We start from the raw sequence: 17752 nt of genomic DNA, 5'->3' as shown, positions 1-17752 counted from the left end.
TGAATACACTTCTAGAAGCTCCATCAGGAAGTTTTTCTTTCTTTGTTTGGATTTAAAAAAAAAATAGTAATTCATGACTTCTATCTCTTTTTCTTTATCGGGGACAAAAATATAATGCAGGATTTTATAGATGGCATTCTCTTGAATGGTATTAGAGTCAATCTCATTTTGATATTTAGTTGAGGTTTTTGATGGAGGCATCTTGCATTACTTTATGAACCAAAGTTTTTGAACATCACATGCACACGTTTCTGGCTTTAGTAAACTGAAATAAAGGAGGATAGAGGAACTTGTACTCTTGTGTACCTCACATCAAGTCATCAACTAGATTTCACATCCTTATCAGTGGCAGGAATAAAAACTTAAATAAACAATTTGGCTTTTAGGTTTATATGAAAAAAAGCACAAGTCTGGATATGAATCCACTGAGAACAGCTGATTGCATACTGGTTTTGTATGCAGTCACCTCTGTTATCTGCTGGTAGAATGTACACTTGACATATAGACCAAGTTTATATATGAAGATGTATGTTTATTGATTCTGTGGAAGCCCGTTACAATCCAGCTCCACATAAATACAGCTGTAGAATACAGATATATTAATACACCACTGAGGTCAGTGCAACAATCCCTGAAGGATCAGACTCACACCTAAAAAGGCCAACATGTTGTATCCCTGCATCTCAGTAGGATGCATAACCCTGTGCTTAAGCTAACAAAAACAGTTTGTATGTGTATTTTGGAAAAGAATTTGGGAATCTAAATTGTAAAACATACCCATAAGTTTCACAGACATACCAGTTCTGTATATGGAATTAATTAAAACGTACACAGACCCTATACACTGCTTTACTGCTAATGAAATCAGCTATATAGATATTTCAATCTAGCCTGAAAGATAAAATTCAAAAAACTGTACAGACTTATTTTTTATTAAAACAATTATGTAAATAATGATGCAAGTTAAGTACTGCCCTCTTATTTCTGACACAATGTCAATGCAGCCTACAGTACTGGAAAAGCACTTAAGTCAGTGCCACTGTATAGGATTCATTATACCACAGTCATACTCACCTACATCCTTTCTCACAATAGTATAACCCTGTGGAAGTCCTCCAACAAAAACTCCTGTGTTCTCTCCAATAATGGTACTGCCACTAGTTGCTAAGGAAGAACCTGGACAAAATAGGTCATTATTCCTGTGTTCAACGCTTTCAACACATTTTCAACTCAATAACAGAATATTGATATTTGGTAGAGGAGGCTAATGTAACACAATATCCTAATACTTTCCCATACATATCCTGGAAATATTTACAGCTCCGTTTTACAGAAGAAAATTAATGCAATCATAGATTCACAAGCACAAAAAGACAAACTCCTCCCCACTTAAATTATCAAAGACTCACAGTGGACAGATACCTCAGATGCACAGACAAAACAGTAGTGACTTTGTCAGAAAATTGAGTGAATTTTTTGCTGCATGGATGAACACAGGTAGTGGAAAAGTAAGCAAGTGAGCAATACTCTCAGCAATACCAAAATAATAAAGCAAAATGAAATTGAATTGATTACCTGTGTACTGCCCATCCACTGTGATGTTTCCCAGTGCTTGAATTCTTGTAGCAATTATTTGATGCCAACTGTTATCGTTGTACTCTCTTCCACCATCATTAGTTGGAGTGACTGCTACTGCAGATCCCTTTTTATTAACAGAAGAATCTGATTTAGAATATTATGAAGGGAAGATTTAGAGTTATACCTTACTCTTTGTAACACTCTGTGGTATATAACATCTAAAAATAAAGACAGAAGTCCTCTGTTTAACTTCTTCTGGAATACTGAATGATGTTTAGGACAGATTTCCCCACTGAATTAACCTTCTCAAATAATAAATGAGGGATCAAGGATCCAGTTCAGTTTCTATTAAAAATAGAAAACCCTGTGCAGTTTCTCTGATAAAGAGAAGGATGAGGCACAAATTACTGAGGATCATGTCACTCAGATTTCTTATTTTTTTATTTACTTTTTTAATTGAGTTTTTATTTAACTACTTCACGGATTGCTGTGGTTGTGAAGTTTGATGGCCATGATTCAATGTGCCATCCACAGAAATCCAACAGGATTGTTGACTGCAACACCTGTCTACAGGAAGGGACCTAAAAATTAGATGTATTTGTAGGACAGTATGAAGATGCATGTTCTGTCCCTGTTAACCTGGTATCAAAAGAACATGAATTTTTAGGTGAGAGAGTATAATACATTTCTGGTTATGAAGAAAAAGGTCATACCAAGAGATTCAGGAAAGACAAAAAAAAAAGAAGGTAGTTATTGAGGATGCTTTTACCGTACAAGGGATGCTTGTACAAAGTTTTTAAATTTAACTAGAATTTTTACCTGGTTTTATTCAAAGTAAAAAATATAATTATATGAGGGGTTGAATATAGAGACTTCCATAACAAAATGCAGAGAAATCTTTTCTGAATTGCTGAATAAGAGGAATTTAACAGACGCAGTTGCCAAACCAAATCTCAAGGCTGTAAACAACCAAAATAAACACCACATGAATTCAGGTAATGATGCAATAAAAATAAAATTAGTGTATTTCAAGAAGTTTCCCTGAGATTTACATCCAAATAATCTTCTAACTTCACAATAATTCCCGTAATATTGTCTCAGGACTTTATAACATACTTGAACCATCTGGGAACTCAAAGTTATTCTGTTGAATTCACAAAATAGAACTGTCCCACATAGCAGGCAACTACTGAATGTAAGAAACATTTCTTTACATAAGCACTACATAACATTAAAGACTCACAACCTCTGCAGTTATTTTATGGCTTAAGACAGGCTTCAAAAAAACAATTTCAAAAAAATATGTAAAAGAAAAATAAAAGGTTCCTTAAAATCTGGGGGTCTACCTTGCTACTTTGCAGCAGCAAACCAGACAGTTCAGATTATTTCCTTTCCCCAGATCTTCTAGTACTCTTTCTGGCTGAAGGACCTTAGAGTTATTGCACATGAAGAAGACCTGTTGATAAAAACAACCACCTATTGTGATTAATACTAAAAGTCTTAATTATTAGAATTTATTACTATGCCTTTAGTGATGTGCATCTATTAGAAATTCCTTGTCGACATACAGATTTATGAACACAGTATACATTTTACAGTACATTTTGAATAGGTGATTTTCACTACGTATCCTGTGTATGAAAGTACGTATGATGCGTACATACGTACACAATTACAGAATAAAATAATTTCCCGTGAATATTTACAGCATGTTTCCTACTCCATTCAGCCAGCATCTTGGTACTGAGGCAGTTTGTACAGCGGTCCTTGTTCCCATGATAACAATACAAAGCTATATATCCTTACATACTGATGTGCACTTTTTCATATACTATTTTTTATTGTCTTCTCTCCTATTTCAGCATTTTAATATTTTACAAACACACATTTCATTATCGTAGTTTAATAATTAAAACCAGAACTGGTGTCATGCCCAATTAATGTGCCCTGGTAGCATGCCCATTAGTTTTTCCATTAGTGAATTCAACAATACTAATGGGATTACTAGCATGGGATGCTAATTGGGCGTGACATAAGAAACTGGCTTACTTCTTAGCATACCCTTGCTAATGATGAAATTAATGAGCATTTTATTAAATGCTGTCTCATCAAAGTGTACTTAGTTAGCGTTAAAATTGTTACAAACGATGCTGCATTCTAAAGATCAGGTGCCTGAATAAGTGGTTCTTCATATTATGTTTGGCAACAGTCTAGAGCATTAACAATTTTATACATCAGAAACCACATTTATTTGTAACCAATTCAATCTGGGACCACACAACCATATGTGCTAGCCTGTGCTTAATTTCAGGGGGGAAAAAAAAAAGAAAAAAAAGAAAAAAAGAAAAGAGACAGTGTTGAGGGTTCAGGACGTACTGCATTGGAGGCCTCTCTATGACATTTTATCCAGAACTAGCCAAGTGACTCTGTGATCATATTCAAATAACCCGTTGTGAAATGGCTTGTTATGCATGTTGGAAATCACACATAGGGTACTAAATCTGGATTAGTTCACTGAGTCATACAATAAGTCTTAATATTTAGTAGCTCTCAGTAATAACTAAGTAAATATAAATCTCTGTGGCTCTTCATGCTGATGTTTACACTCATAAAAATATATAGAAACATCACAAATATGGATCCTCAAAGATACTGTCTAGGTGAAAAAGTCTGAATGTAAATACACTTCTCCCAGTCAAGTTCTTTCAGTGACCAAACTCCTGCCACTGAGAAAGTGAACAAGTACTGAAGTTTTGCCAATGCCAAGCAGTAAGGTATAGTTGGAACTCATAGCTGGGTATTCTCCACCTTCCTTTTTTTGGGCAGTAACAGCTCACCCTCAGACCATGCCTACTACACTTCAGACTCTGCCCGAGCCACAGGCAACGAGGAAAGTATCTGGTGTTCCTCCTTCTTGCTGTAAAGTTTAGTAAATGGATCATCTTCTAAAACGGAAGAGCTGGATTCTATTCCCTCCATATTGCGAGAAGAATCCCAATATTCATATCCTCAGACTATCCTAATGACTAAGGGAAAAAGCACTCCAGATTGGCCTTCAATTTCCACTGTTAGTGATTTCACTTTGTATAAAATATTCAGTGCTTCCCTGGGAAAAAAAATACAACAAATGACCTGTAGCTACTGAAAGATAACTATAAATTTAGCTAGAGTTGATTGCGTAATTTAGGGGAGGATGTAAAAGGCATTACAATGAGGAGAAACTCCACGGACAGATGAAGGTTTGCAGGCACACAGAGTTTGAAGGAAGGTCTATGGAACAATTTGATTATGCAGACAAGACTGAGGAAGACATTTGTTAGGAAAAAACGTCATGCTTCCTGGACCATGAATAGAAATTTGCAAAGAATGACAGTAAAACAATAATGAGGAAAGAAGAGCAGCTCGACAATACAAAAGGGTGACAAAAGAGATGGTCAGACAACAGCTTGATGAACGGTGGTGTACCTAAAGTTGAGAGAAGTATGACTGGACAGGAAGAAAAGCATTTGAAATTAACGCTTAGAGAAGGAAGAAGTCAGGCTGCTGAAGACTCCCCACTAAGAAGACTTGGCAGGACTATCCCCAGAGCAGATACAACAAAGAGAAAAATGCGCTGCTGATCATGAGCAAAGATACAAACCAGAATCCTGAAAGGGACTAAGGGTAAAAATAATTAACCTGTGACAGGACACAGCTGGAAGGGAGCACACAATATTACACAAAGCTGCTCTGGATAAAAAGCAGCAGAGTCACAATTATCATCAAAAAGAATTTTTGCAGTTTTTAAGAGAAGAGCGCAGAGGCACAGCTATAAATGTTTATCATATATGCCACAATCATAATTAGAGAAAACAACGCATAGAACCTGGCTAAGAAACCACATGATATGAAAAAGAAGCAATTAAAGCATTCGCACACTAATGCAAACTGTGATACACAAATGAAGGATTAACTATTTTTTTAATTTTTCTTAAAACACTCACTGAACCAGCCATATAGGCTAGTTTAGACTTTGTGAGAGGAGGTAACAATATGGAAGTGATGGTCATAAAAATCAGCACGGGACAGTTGTCCCAAGCTGATTCAAATGAAACACAAAGATAGATATATTCATAAACAAGTAATTTGTTAAAATTCAAAATAGCAACTACTGAAAATATTGCTGAACTAAGAAGCTCTAGGGACTGAGTATGGACAAAACCTGGCATTTTTTACAGTTAAAAGACAGGGGGGAAAGGGGAAAAAAAAAGAAAACAATAAAAGCCCCAACCCAGCCACTCTCCCACGTGTCCCCCTTCCTCCCCATCTCCCAAATACTGTGAATCCAACCAAAGACAAGCTCTTCTAGGGAATGAGTCCAACCTAGCTGACAAAGCTACTTCAGAAGGAGCAAATCTGCAAGCGGGGCCTAGGAATACTATTTGAAGCACTAAAATGCCAGTTGAAAGATATCCACTCCCACTAAAACAAACAACAACAACAACAAAAATCAAACTATTACACCTAGAAAGATCTTACAAAGGAAATAAAAATTCATTTTCTGTTAAGTGAAGGTATAAGTATAAAAAAGACAAAACAGAACTAGTACCTATTAAATTGTGGATGAGGGCAACATTAACAACAATGTTAAGCATGGTCCCAAAAATTGAAGTACACAGTGACTCAGTTTGCAACAAGGAAAAGAAGAAAACGCCTGTGTGTAAATGCAGTGAAAATGAGAGAAATTTGTATCTTGGCGACAGAAGCAGAGTTAATGTTTCCTAGAGCACAGGGATCACATACACACTGGCCTCTGGGCAGCACCATGCCTCCTTTACAGATTTCTCAGAGCTAAGGAGGAGCTTCACTGCTGCACAACACCTCTGCATGGTCATGGAGCACCAGTGCCTGGACCATATCAGAGTTCAGGAAGCAAAAGTTAACAGTGGATTGTCAAATCTCTAAATCCACACCATTTTATACCATTAAGCCTTTCTGTTCAACCCCACAGAGCAGTAAACACAGTGCCAGTCACATAATTAGACAGTGAGGCATGACAGAAGATAGGGCTGATGCAGCGACCAGGCCTTCCAGCAACACGGAGGCAGTGGTAACCTTACAAAAAGGAAGCACATATATGGATATGTATGATACCATGTTATGCCAATATAATTCGAAAATCCAATAATTACTTACAGTTTCTTGCATATGTATGAAAGATAACTGAGTCTGTAATGTTTTTTTTATTCCATGAGGAGATCCCATTTTGGGGTGCAGAGAAAACAGAAAATACCCAAATAGAAATGCAAGGAATGTGGCCTTATTTTTAATTTTGTGGAATGTATTTGATAATATTTCCCTCAGTATTTATGCCTTTGCTGTCATCTTTATTACTAGAAGCGAGAGACGACTTTCATCTTATTAATGGCAAGACGTCGATTTCAGCAGGAAAAGACAAAATCTCAAGATCGGAGGCTTAAAAATAATTGGCTAAGAAATATATAACCTTTATTTGCTAATTCAAAAACTAGTTCTGCCCATCTCTAAAATCTTGGCACATTACGCTGTAGTGGGGTTCAGTGGTACTGACAAGAAGTCCCAACCCATAAAAATGCAAAACAAAAGAATCATGAATTGTGGCAAACAAAACAATGAGCAAAGCTTTAGCGTTTCAGTGTTTCTCTCCCCGTAATGTCCAGTTACCCAAGGGTTCTGAACAGCCAGTTAACTTATATCAATTAAACAATAATTAAAAAAAAAAGGATAAATACGTAAAGAAGTAGTGAAAGGAATAATATAAGCTATTTTTGTCATATCCTGTCTTTTGTTGTACCTGTGGATCAAAAAGAAAGTAAGGACGCCCACTCCTCAGTTGAAGTGCAATGTATTCGTCTTGATTCCCAGGTGATGCAGAGAAAAAAATCAAACCATCAGGTTCCTGGGTTCTAAATTTCACTTTAATACCTGGTTAGAAAAAACAAGCAGATGGTTAATGCCAAAAATGGTTCTTATGCATTCTAACAGCACAATTACAAATAAAAAGTTGTTTTAAAAAGCAGTAAAATGGCAAATCAAATTCATGGAAGTTTTCTTTGCTTAAAACCCACCCCTGCCACTCATTGCAGGAGACATTTTACTAATCCAGACTGAATCAGCCTTTGAGAGAAACATCTATGATTCCAGAGCCCTTACTCTTCCATAAAAAATGATACACAATTGTGACTTATGCTGTTCAGTAAGTTCTTTATTAAAAAAAAGTTATTCAAATATCAGCATACTATTCTAATAGTTGATGTTTCACATGTGGATTTTCACTTGTACCTTAACATTTGTATTCATAAAGTACGAACGAGGTTCCTGCATGGAAGGATTTCTATGAAGAATGGTGGGGGGTTGGCTTCAAAAGATAGACAGATATATATACACATATTTATATGTATATTTATATATATTCTTTTATAAATACATATATTTAAGTGCACAAAGAACACCTGAAAAAGAACAGGTGTTAATAAAAACTGGACACATCTCAAGGAACAATTGATGAACTAAGCTTAATGAAGAACTTCCCAGATCATTATCAACAGCCCTTCCATTTGGCTTCTGATAAAATATTGTCTCAGCACATGAAACATCATTCAAATGACATATAAGAAAAAAAAAATAAATCTGTATTTTTCTTACATTACTTTTTACCAAAAATAAAATATCAAAACAACAACCTAATTAATCAGCTTGTAAATACTGGAGTATTGTTTTCCATGGTATAAACTTACTCAGTAACTATCTAAGGACACATTAATGAAACAATTCATAAATTATGCATCCAGTTTTGAGAAGGATAATTATGAATAAACAAGTTTTGGATAACCAGGAATCTTTTATGACTATAACACCTTTCTTTTAAGCTATCTCCTGGAACATCATCTTACAGAAACAAGTAAGAAAATTACAAAACCATATGCACAATTTGGCCCAAGTTTCTAATATGCAAATCCAAATATCGCAGGCTGAGTCTGTGGTGGAACCGTGCCTTTACTGAGCTATTTTTTTCGCAAAGGGAAATGAAAAGGCAGCAATAGCAACATCTACCTATACTCTACACTTCCATGACATTTTTGCATAAAATGCTTTTTGCAGAACAGGATAGTTTATTGGGTTTTACTCAACTCCATCGAACTATTTAGTCTTTTCACACACATTTTCACTCTTACGTCAGGCAGAAAACAATAAGTGACAAAAGTTTGTCTTGTAGACAGCATCCATATTTAAAAAAAAAATTATAATTCTGATGCACATTCATAGTAGATCGTGCTTGTTAATTACCTATATCCATAAGAAATATCCTTTGACCCTATTTCTTAATCACATAAACGTTTTCATGCAAATCACACGATGCACTCACAGATATGAAACGTACTCTCTAGGCAATGAAAAATCAGTCACGCTATTACAATACCTGCAAAAAGCAGTTGTACATAAGTAATGCCCACCAAATAAAAAACCCTACAAACGCTGTCCCTACTTAAGGAAAAGCATAGCTTTGCCTGGCTCAGAAACAACCGCTACGCTGTACTTTGAGGTTCCAGGTATTTCCGGCTGCAGTATCTGCTGGAGAGGCTGAGACTGATGGTCTCTAATCCCAGCACTGGAGAGCACAGTTAATTTAACAAACTGCCAGCATTTTTATCGAGCTGCCAAAAGACATTTCTGAAAACTAAAGGAGCCCTCCTCACACCTGATTCAGAAGGACAAATACTAACAAAATAATTGCATTTCTGCAAAAACACCATTATTTTATAATGTTGTGTTAAAAAAATAGAAATTAAATGGTTCATAAAGGTAATATTGCAGCAATTCTAAAAGTTTTCAAATGTTATGCAGGAGTTTTCTTTCTTCTTTGGATATTGAAACCTTAACTGCTGCCTGTAGATTTGCCATAGCTTCGTATAAAGTATTGATGAGTCAGGAACTGACTCAGTCACAGCCCATACAGCAAGTTCTAAATTCATTTGTCACCTATTACATAATTCAGAAAAGGACTCTGTCCCTTTAAGTTCAGGTAGCTTTGGAGTTTCTCATAAGATAAGGAAGTTCATATAAGCTAGTTCTAAATAAGTACTTTCAAACCTCAATATTAATATTTTCTTGTATTTCTAGAAGTGAGTGCAATGGAGAAAACAATTAAGCAAACTTCTGACCCACAAATAATATTTTCACTGCAAGAGAAAAACATATGGAATTAATATTTTTCACAGGAAGATACTAATTTAAAAAAAAAAAAAAAAAGATATGAAAAGATTTCTCAAGTCCAGGATGGACCTCATGTTCAAAACAAAACAGAGCCAGAAAACCAATTCAGACTTGTAACAGCTAGGTCGCTGTCATTCTTCTGCCTTATTGACACTGAGCACTGAAAATGGACCTTACTTAAGCTGACCACAGAAAGCTCTCCTTTGGAAATCTGAAAAGTTTCAAAGAACTTGAAAACCACCTTGGATCACCAGAAAAACTTTCTTTTTTTTTTTTCCTTTCTTTTTTTGGGGGGGGGGGGATGTGGGGGGGGTGGATTTTGCAAGTAAATGTCTCAAATACTATTTCAGTATGCATGTCTAAAACCTTATCTTCCATGTTAGATACAACAGATAAACAGGAATATAAATAAAATAGTGACATTACAATTACTTCCATAATTTGTCATGTTCAGAAACTGCGTCTCAGCCACGCTACCGAGGCTACTAAATCTTGGATGGAAAACAGGACCATCTGTGGGGCATAGTAGGAATGTACTTTTAATCAACTGAATCTTGATTTGCAACTCAAGGATTCACCTAACGGTGACAAAAGGGATCGGTCCACAAGGTGTTGTTATCATTTCTGGGTTAAAACACAACAGGAAATTCTACTACAAATTAAACATTAAGGTATGTAATTCAAATAAAATCTTTAATTCCATTTCAAATTATAGCTGCAATTGGAGAAGCTGTCAGAAATCCTTCAATTATAAATAAAGAAATTTCTTCAAGTTCTGTAATTGAATTTCTTTAATTATAATGGCATTGTACAAAACATAATACAAGCATTGTATACAGTGAACATAAAAGACAAAAAGAATAATACACGGTAATAAAAGGAAATTACTAATATTATTATTAATTTTTTTAAGTATCCCAAAGTGTGTTAGGACAGACTCTACCCGTCTCTAAGGATGAACATAGCTTCAACTTAAGCAGTAGCGGATTGTGATTAGATTTTTATCCTAGTTTCACAGACGGCACAACCAGGTTAGCAGAGGAATAAGGATGCGAGTGACCAATGCGGGCATTTTAAAGGCATTAAACTAAGCAGCAATATCAGCATGCTATCCTGTGAGTGCACACCATTTTGAGAGTTCCTTTTAGTAATAAGGCTGATATTAAAATGAAAAAGATAGACTATTACAGTAATGTCAGATGAGTCAGAACCCAGCTTTTTGTCTAACACAGAAAAAGCATATGAGACTATTTTTATATCCCGTCTTTGCCTCCCTTGTGTAAGGCTTGAAAGTCTGAGAACTTCATCAATATTTCAGATTCAGAATCAGATTCACATCTGGATGCGGATTCTTCTGCTGCAATTCAACATAGCGTGTGAGATCTGCACAAACGTATTTAACAGGCAAGAATGTGCTCTTAAGAAACTGACTGCATTTTTGCTTACAGTAAGTTTACAGAGCACACGGGATTATTTTCAGTTTAGAAGAGGCAGTCGGTTGTCAGGGGGAAAATGTTAATAAACTAGAGCACCTCCCAGATTAGCATAATATATACTAATAATTTATAATTATTACAGAAATAAAAATAACTTCTGACTGATGCTAAACATCTTTTTCTTGCAAAACAAAAAGTTTAAAATTGATTTTGTTTGACCAAGAAATTTTATTCACCCAGACTAAAGAGATTTTACTACCTGTGAAACACCTTTCCAATTTAACTGAATTGAATTTAGTTTGGTTCTTTTAAAAAAAAAAATCAGCATTTCAAAATACAAAAATATTCACAGTACTAAAAAATTTTCTTCTGATTTTTTTAAATTTTGAGGAAGCGGAGTTGAGAGGAGAATGTAGGCAGAGGGCTACATACTTCAATACAGTAATTGAAGACATCTTTTACAATAACAGCTGAGAAATTTCAGCAAAGTGACCCACTGAAAAATTAATCTCTTTGTCCCATGCACTCAGCTAACACACCTATAAAATACCTTTCTCTACAACTGGATGTTCAGAGTCCAGCTCAAAATAGCCAACAAATGCATGTTATTATACTCATTAAATACACAGAAGTTGCTACAAGTCTCAGAAGTCCCATGCCCCTTCACCAAAACCTATGTATAACCACATGAACAGATCCATCCAAAAGTGGCAAGAACAGACGCATACAGGTATTTCCAACCTGGATGCGGTCAACAAGAATAGCGTTAGTTTAATTTTCATACATACATCAATCCCGACCCATATGCATAAAATTTAAAAGTAAGAATAATAATTAGATAACCTAGCATATTATGGACATTTCCTTTGTGAACTTAGGAACTCATAAAAGGAAAAAACTGTACATTACAATGGGAAAAAAATAAAAAGAAAAAAACCCTGCCTGATATCGAGAAAATCACAAAGCATTATTAGAAATGAAATTTGCATAATCTGTGAAGCATATAAATTTTCAGTGCAATTTCTCCAAGAATTGCACAAACACAATTTGCATTTCCATTCTACTTATATCCTTACATGAAATGGTGTAAATAATTATATAATTGTACATTCCAATCAAATGAACAGAAAATTGTCGACAAAGAAAGCAATCCCTTTATGCTCACTAAAGCGCTTTTTTGTGCATAATGCCAACTAAAATGAATAGAAATTGTACATAAAATTTTGACTACAGCATTGTGCTCTGAGCACAAGTCCCTTCAGGATGACAAACATTAAGCATTTACTTAACACTGAGATTGTGTACCAATGCTTTTGCCTAATCAAAGCACATTTTCACACAGAAATTATAAAACAAAATTTGATTTTAACCATTGAGGTTAACTGTCAGTTACTATACACTTCCTTTGAATTAATATTTAGTTGTTATTCCATGAGAGTGATTCTGCATGCTACATGTCATTACAATAGCTAAACCACATTTAAAAATGTATTTTTAATAAGAAAATGCACCTTTCAAAAAAAAAAAAAAAGAAGAAGAAGGGAGACTTCACAAAAATGGATCAATATTTAAAGCAGTTTCACGTAATGGACAGTGGGATTAGAGGAAAAGAAACAGCTCAGAGGACACTTTCCTGGACATACTAATGAAGATCCTCTGCTGAATACAAGGAGCTCTTCACACTTTGTGATGGCCTATAGCTTTCTGGATTTTGTTGAGAGAAGAAGCTGGAAAGTATTCTTCCCAAAACTCTCCAACATCTTTTGTTGTCTTTGGTACAGGAACAGGCTCCATCCTTTACTGTTACCTTAATGTGTTTGAAAACATTCTTGAAGTTCATCATCACGAACATTACACTGACTTAGTAATTCTCTTGATGAAGCAAATGCTGTTCATTTCTGAAGTGCTTTAGTTTTCCAGTAGAAATTTAAAATACATACTTGAAAGTCATATATATATGTCCATATGCCTATGTACACGCGCACATATATATTTGCACACGCAAACATACAAAAAATTTTCCCCAACTTTTTCCAAACTGTAACTGGAGTGTCCAATTGCAGGTCAGCAGCCCCTTGTCTTTTGTGATGATAGTAAAACGAGGAGAAGCTAAAAATCCATTGGTTTTAAAATTAGATTGTACACCCTCCCCTCCCCCCATATTTTGAAAATGTCTAACTTTATTGAGAATAACACAATTAGAAGACCTTTTTTCTTAATATATGCTCATAATACCTCAAACTGCAAAAAAAACCTAAGTCAAACTAAAAGGTTGGAAGAGCACAAAGAATACGATGAGTGAATGAAAGGGGGAAAAGTGTGTAACACCTCTTGTGGAAACCAACGATCAGGCAAAACCCCAAATCCTCTTGATGAGAACTGAAAATTTCTTTTACACTAAAATGACTAATTTGATACCTGTTTTTTCTTATTTTGCTTGCTACCCCATTATACCCACTACTGGTAAAACAAACAGGACATTTTAGCTTTAATCTTCTTACTACATAACCCAAATAACTTCAGTCATGTTTGCATTAATGCTGCATTAATCATGTTGTTGCGTATTAATGAGTTTTCAGGCTATGCTAATTACTGTCATAGATTCTGCAGCAGCCCATTAAATATACAAATTACAGAATTAAAGAGCCAGAGCTCTTCATGATTAATCTTTAAATGGAGAAAAACTAATGATGTCTGTACAAAGTTTCTCTCCACTTTTGGCTGACTGAGCCCAATGAACAATCAATTAGAGCATTTGAAGAATAAGAATATCGCACATACTAAAAGATGTGTTATGCTGTTATTCTACGCAGAAGACACACATTTATAAGTTTCTATCAAATGGACTTCTGTAACACATTCCAGTCTTTAAGGTCTCCTGAAGAGTTGCACAGGGGTAAAAGCTATAGGATATTCCAATTCATTATTGCATACTCATAGGAAGCTCCCGGTTCCATATGAATATAGTAAATCAATCTTCTCCTTTTAGCAAGGACACAAGTCCTGCTACTCCCTAGTAAGAAAGATTTACAGCAAACCTTGGTGAAAAGAAAGCTAAGATAAGTTTAAAGTCATTTGATAAGATTTGATGTATTAGTAGCATTTTATCCCCTCACTTACAGAGTGATGCTTTTTCAGTAATAGTGCAATACCTAGTGGTTAAATCAAGAGATTCAAAATTAGGAGACCTTGAGTTTGTACTCAGCCAGTGACTGAGGTATGTCACCCAAGAGCCATCATTTAAACCCCCTGCCTCCATATTCCGTCCTGAAGAATGGTGGCCAATATCACTTGTGTAAGGTTCTGCTTGAAAAATTCATTACTGCTTTGTTCTGCATGGCCTTAAATATAAATCAGCAAAATTCCCACATGTATTCAGAAAAATTACCTAGGCACTAGGTATTTACTGACATTTGAGAAACACTAATATATATAAAAAAGGGTATTAGTCTAACCTTTTCCAAATAATGCATATTATGCAGAATATTACAAGACTTCCCTAAAGAGAAGACTCTCAGTCCGTATTAATATTACTCTGCGCATCAATAGTTGCAGTTTAGAATTAACCAGGCGATTCCAGACCTGTCCAATCAGTTCTATATACCATGGAAAAGATAAATAAACCACAATTTATACACTAAAGATTTTGTATTTATATAAAGTAGTTCTTTATAAAAACAAACCTGCTCAGAGCAAGATTGATCATGGCATGAGCATACTCTCATATGAGGATAAAGTGAAAAAGAATGGATTTCTGCACTTAGTGCACAAGGCAAGGAAGAAGACACAATACGAGCAGATGAGATTGCTTAGGAAAGGCAGATAGGCAGCAGAGCAGCTTTCCAACACATGCTCAATGCACAAACAAGACAGCGTTCAAGGAAAGTAAAAGGGAAGAAGTTCAAAGCAAAGACGTACCTTATCACAGGCATTTTACAACTTCCCAGTGAAAAGAGAAACACCATTATGACAATCTGCAAAATCCTGGCACAAGAAGTATCTGAGAGTTTAGCAAGACCCATAAGGATCGGGAAAGTCTGACTACCTAGATTTATCTAAATAAATAAATGAAGAGCTAAGAAAAACATATATGAGAAATCAGTGTGAAAACTGATATGGAGATGCAGATGATACCATTATCTGGGAGCAGCCCTCTGCCATTAGAGTCAACATCCAGTTGTTTACACAGAGGTTTTAAGCAATACAATCATTAAAAAAACTAGTATCTTCATTCAAATTCATTTATTTAAGCTAGCCTAGGAACACAATTCATAACTGTCTTCCACTTGTATATATTGGGAGACTATACAACAGGCATACGTACAACCAACATTATTTTTCAGAGCATAGCTACCAGGTTAATGACTGTAATCACGAAATTCTAAGAGTCAAGTCCTGCTTGGGGTAGGAATCAGCTGCAAGTTTGTTTCAGTGTTGCTCTTAACATTGAAGTGAAATGGGAACACAGAGGAAACATCAGTCCAATATTCAGCTAATACTTTCTTTGCTGTTATTGTTCAACTTGAACAAAATTTGAGAAAATTTTACTCAAATGTGGCCTCTCTCAAACAATGCCTGTAATCTTTATTTTTATTTATTTATCATTACATAGCCTGGAAAGAAGTTCAACAGGCTCTGATTTCGTTAGAAAAGGAAGAAAATAGTTTCTAGGAATAAGAATCCTTTCTGAGCAATTTTGTGAATTCAAACTATGATACTTAAAGTACAGAAATAGAGGCAAGCATTCATCTGCATTTCAGGTTAGAGAAAGAACTGTATTCCGTTACCCGTATGTGAATTAGTGCATAAAAAAGGTCATCTTATGCAACAAGGGTAAGGTGGGAGAGGCTTCTAGGTGTTAATGCAATGCAAATCATAATTACTAGAAATATGATGACAAGAAGAATCACTTCAAAGATTTACAACAGTGCAATCTATAAAAGGTCAACATCACAGAGAAATCAGAAACGAGCTGGAGGTCAGTAGTTGTAAACAGCACTTCAATTATAAGCCTTTAGTTAGTATTTCCAGCAGTAGTACATATGTAACACTGCACAGAGAGTAATTTAACTGATCAAGGGAAAAGAGGATGACTAGAGCAGAGTAAAATACAAATACATCAAAATTAAAGTCAGTGTAATGATCTGAAACACAGCAAATTTAGACAACAGTGCATTAGCCAAGGCCGAATCTCATCACACCGCATCACAGAAGCTGGAAGCACAATAAGGTGGAAATCCCGCAGCAAGTGAAGAAGCTTATTGATTAGACAATGTACATATGGAACAGAGAAATAACTAAAATAAGCTAATGAGTGTCTTGAGGAATACTACAGGACAAAAATGGAAACATAACAAGGAGGAAAAAACCCCAACCTTTTAGACAGAAATATGACACCACAGAACAAATACTCAGCAAAAACCATAGCTTTAAGTTACAAACTCAGCCACAAACACTACTCGTTGTAAAACTGCAAAAAAGCTAACATATCCAAGTTTTGAGGTAGACCAATAAACTACAACAAAACTGCCAATTTAAGAACTGAAAGTAATATATAATATTTTCATCTAGTAATATTTGTGACAGTACTTCCCCTATTATCGACATAATGACCTTTCCCAGAGGAAGCCTAAAACTGGTATTTATTTATTTTATTTATAGGAAATAAGTTCACAAAATGATTTCTATGGAATAATCAGCCGCACGTTTATATATACATAGCAAACTCACTTTTCCCACATTTATGGGAGAGTGTGCTAGATATATCATGACATACCTGCTGACAGTGAACAATTATTTCCTCAACCTCCATCAATTTAGGTGATTGTAAAGGTTCACTCATTGTCTTCTAAGACATTTGTCACCTAATGGAATTGCACCTTGAAAATTCAGCAGGTTCTGCTTTGAATGAGTTAATATTCCACTATTATATTTTGTTCTGCTATCCATGTGTCTCTATGACTAGGAACTACACACACTGTAAATTAAGTGATTTATGGGATTTGGCATGAAACATTTACTGAAAACATACCCAAACACTTTGTAGCTCTTACACAGAATACTTTACTTCAAATATGATCCACGGCTACCAAAACACCATCTTCAACACCTCAAGTTTGGTTTCAGTGAAAGCCTCACCCTCACAGATCAAGACAGAATAAAAATAGAAAAGTTCGGTCCAACTTGTCCCGCCCTGGACGTGTAGGATTAGCTATAATCCTGAAAGATGGTCTTGGCCCTTAAATGACCACGTAATTAGAGGCATGAAAGTCAAAAGGATAAAGCCAACATGCTGGCTCTGTTACCGTAACAGTAAACTACTATGCACAATCTACAATACACAGAAAACAGAGGCAAATCTGTGTGGAGAAGCTAAGAAACCTCGCAATTTTCTCTTAGAAAATACTTGAGAATATGTATGATCCCTGCTTTACCCTCACTAATGTTTCAAAATGCACAGAAGGAAGATTTTAGCATGCATTTAGCAGTCACAGTCCCTGGACTGC

General features: G+C 35.4%; 1 protein-coding gene across 1 annotated transcript in view; it reads right to left on the bottom strand.

Moving 5' to 3' along the window:
- The window catches only part of USH2A (usherin), a 392064-nt gene that overhangs the window by 243093 nt on the left and 131219 nt on the right, over positions 1-17752 (bottom strand). Inside the window, exons 21-23 of the mRNA XM_054195462.1 lie at positions 7391-7521; positions 1576-1702; positions 1075-1176 (exon numbers count right to left, since the gene is read on the bottom strand). Coding sequence (XP_054051437.1) covers positions 1075-1176; positions 1576-1702; positions 7391-7521 — 360 coding nt within the window. The remainder of the gene's footprint in view (positions 1-1074; positions 1177-1575; positions 1703-7390; positions 7522-17752) is intronic.

The sequence above is a fragment of the Rissa tridactyla genome, chromosome 3, assembly GCF_028500815.1.
Source record: "Rissa tridactyla isolate bRisTri1 chromosome 3, bRisTri1.patW.cur.20221130, whole genome shotgun sequence".
NCBI lineage: Eukaryota > Metazoa > Chordata > Aves > Charadriiformes > Laridae > Rissa > Rissa tridactyla.
The sequence above is the reverse complement of the archived record's forward strand: the minus strand, read 5'-3'. Positions and strand labels throughout refer to the sequence as shown.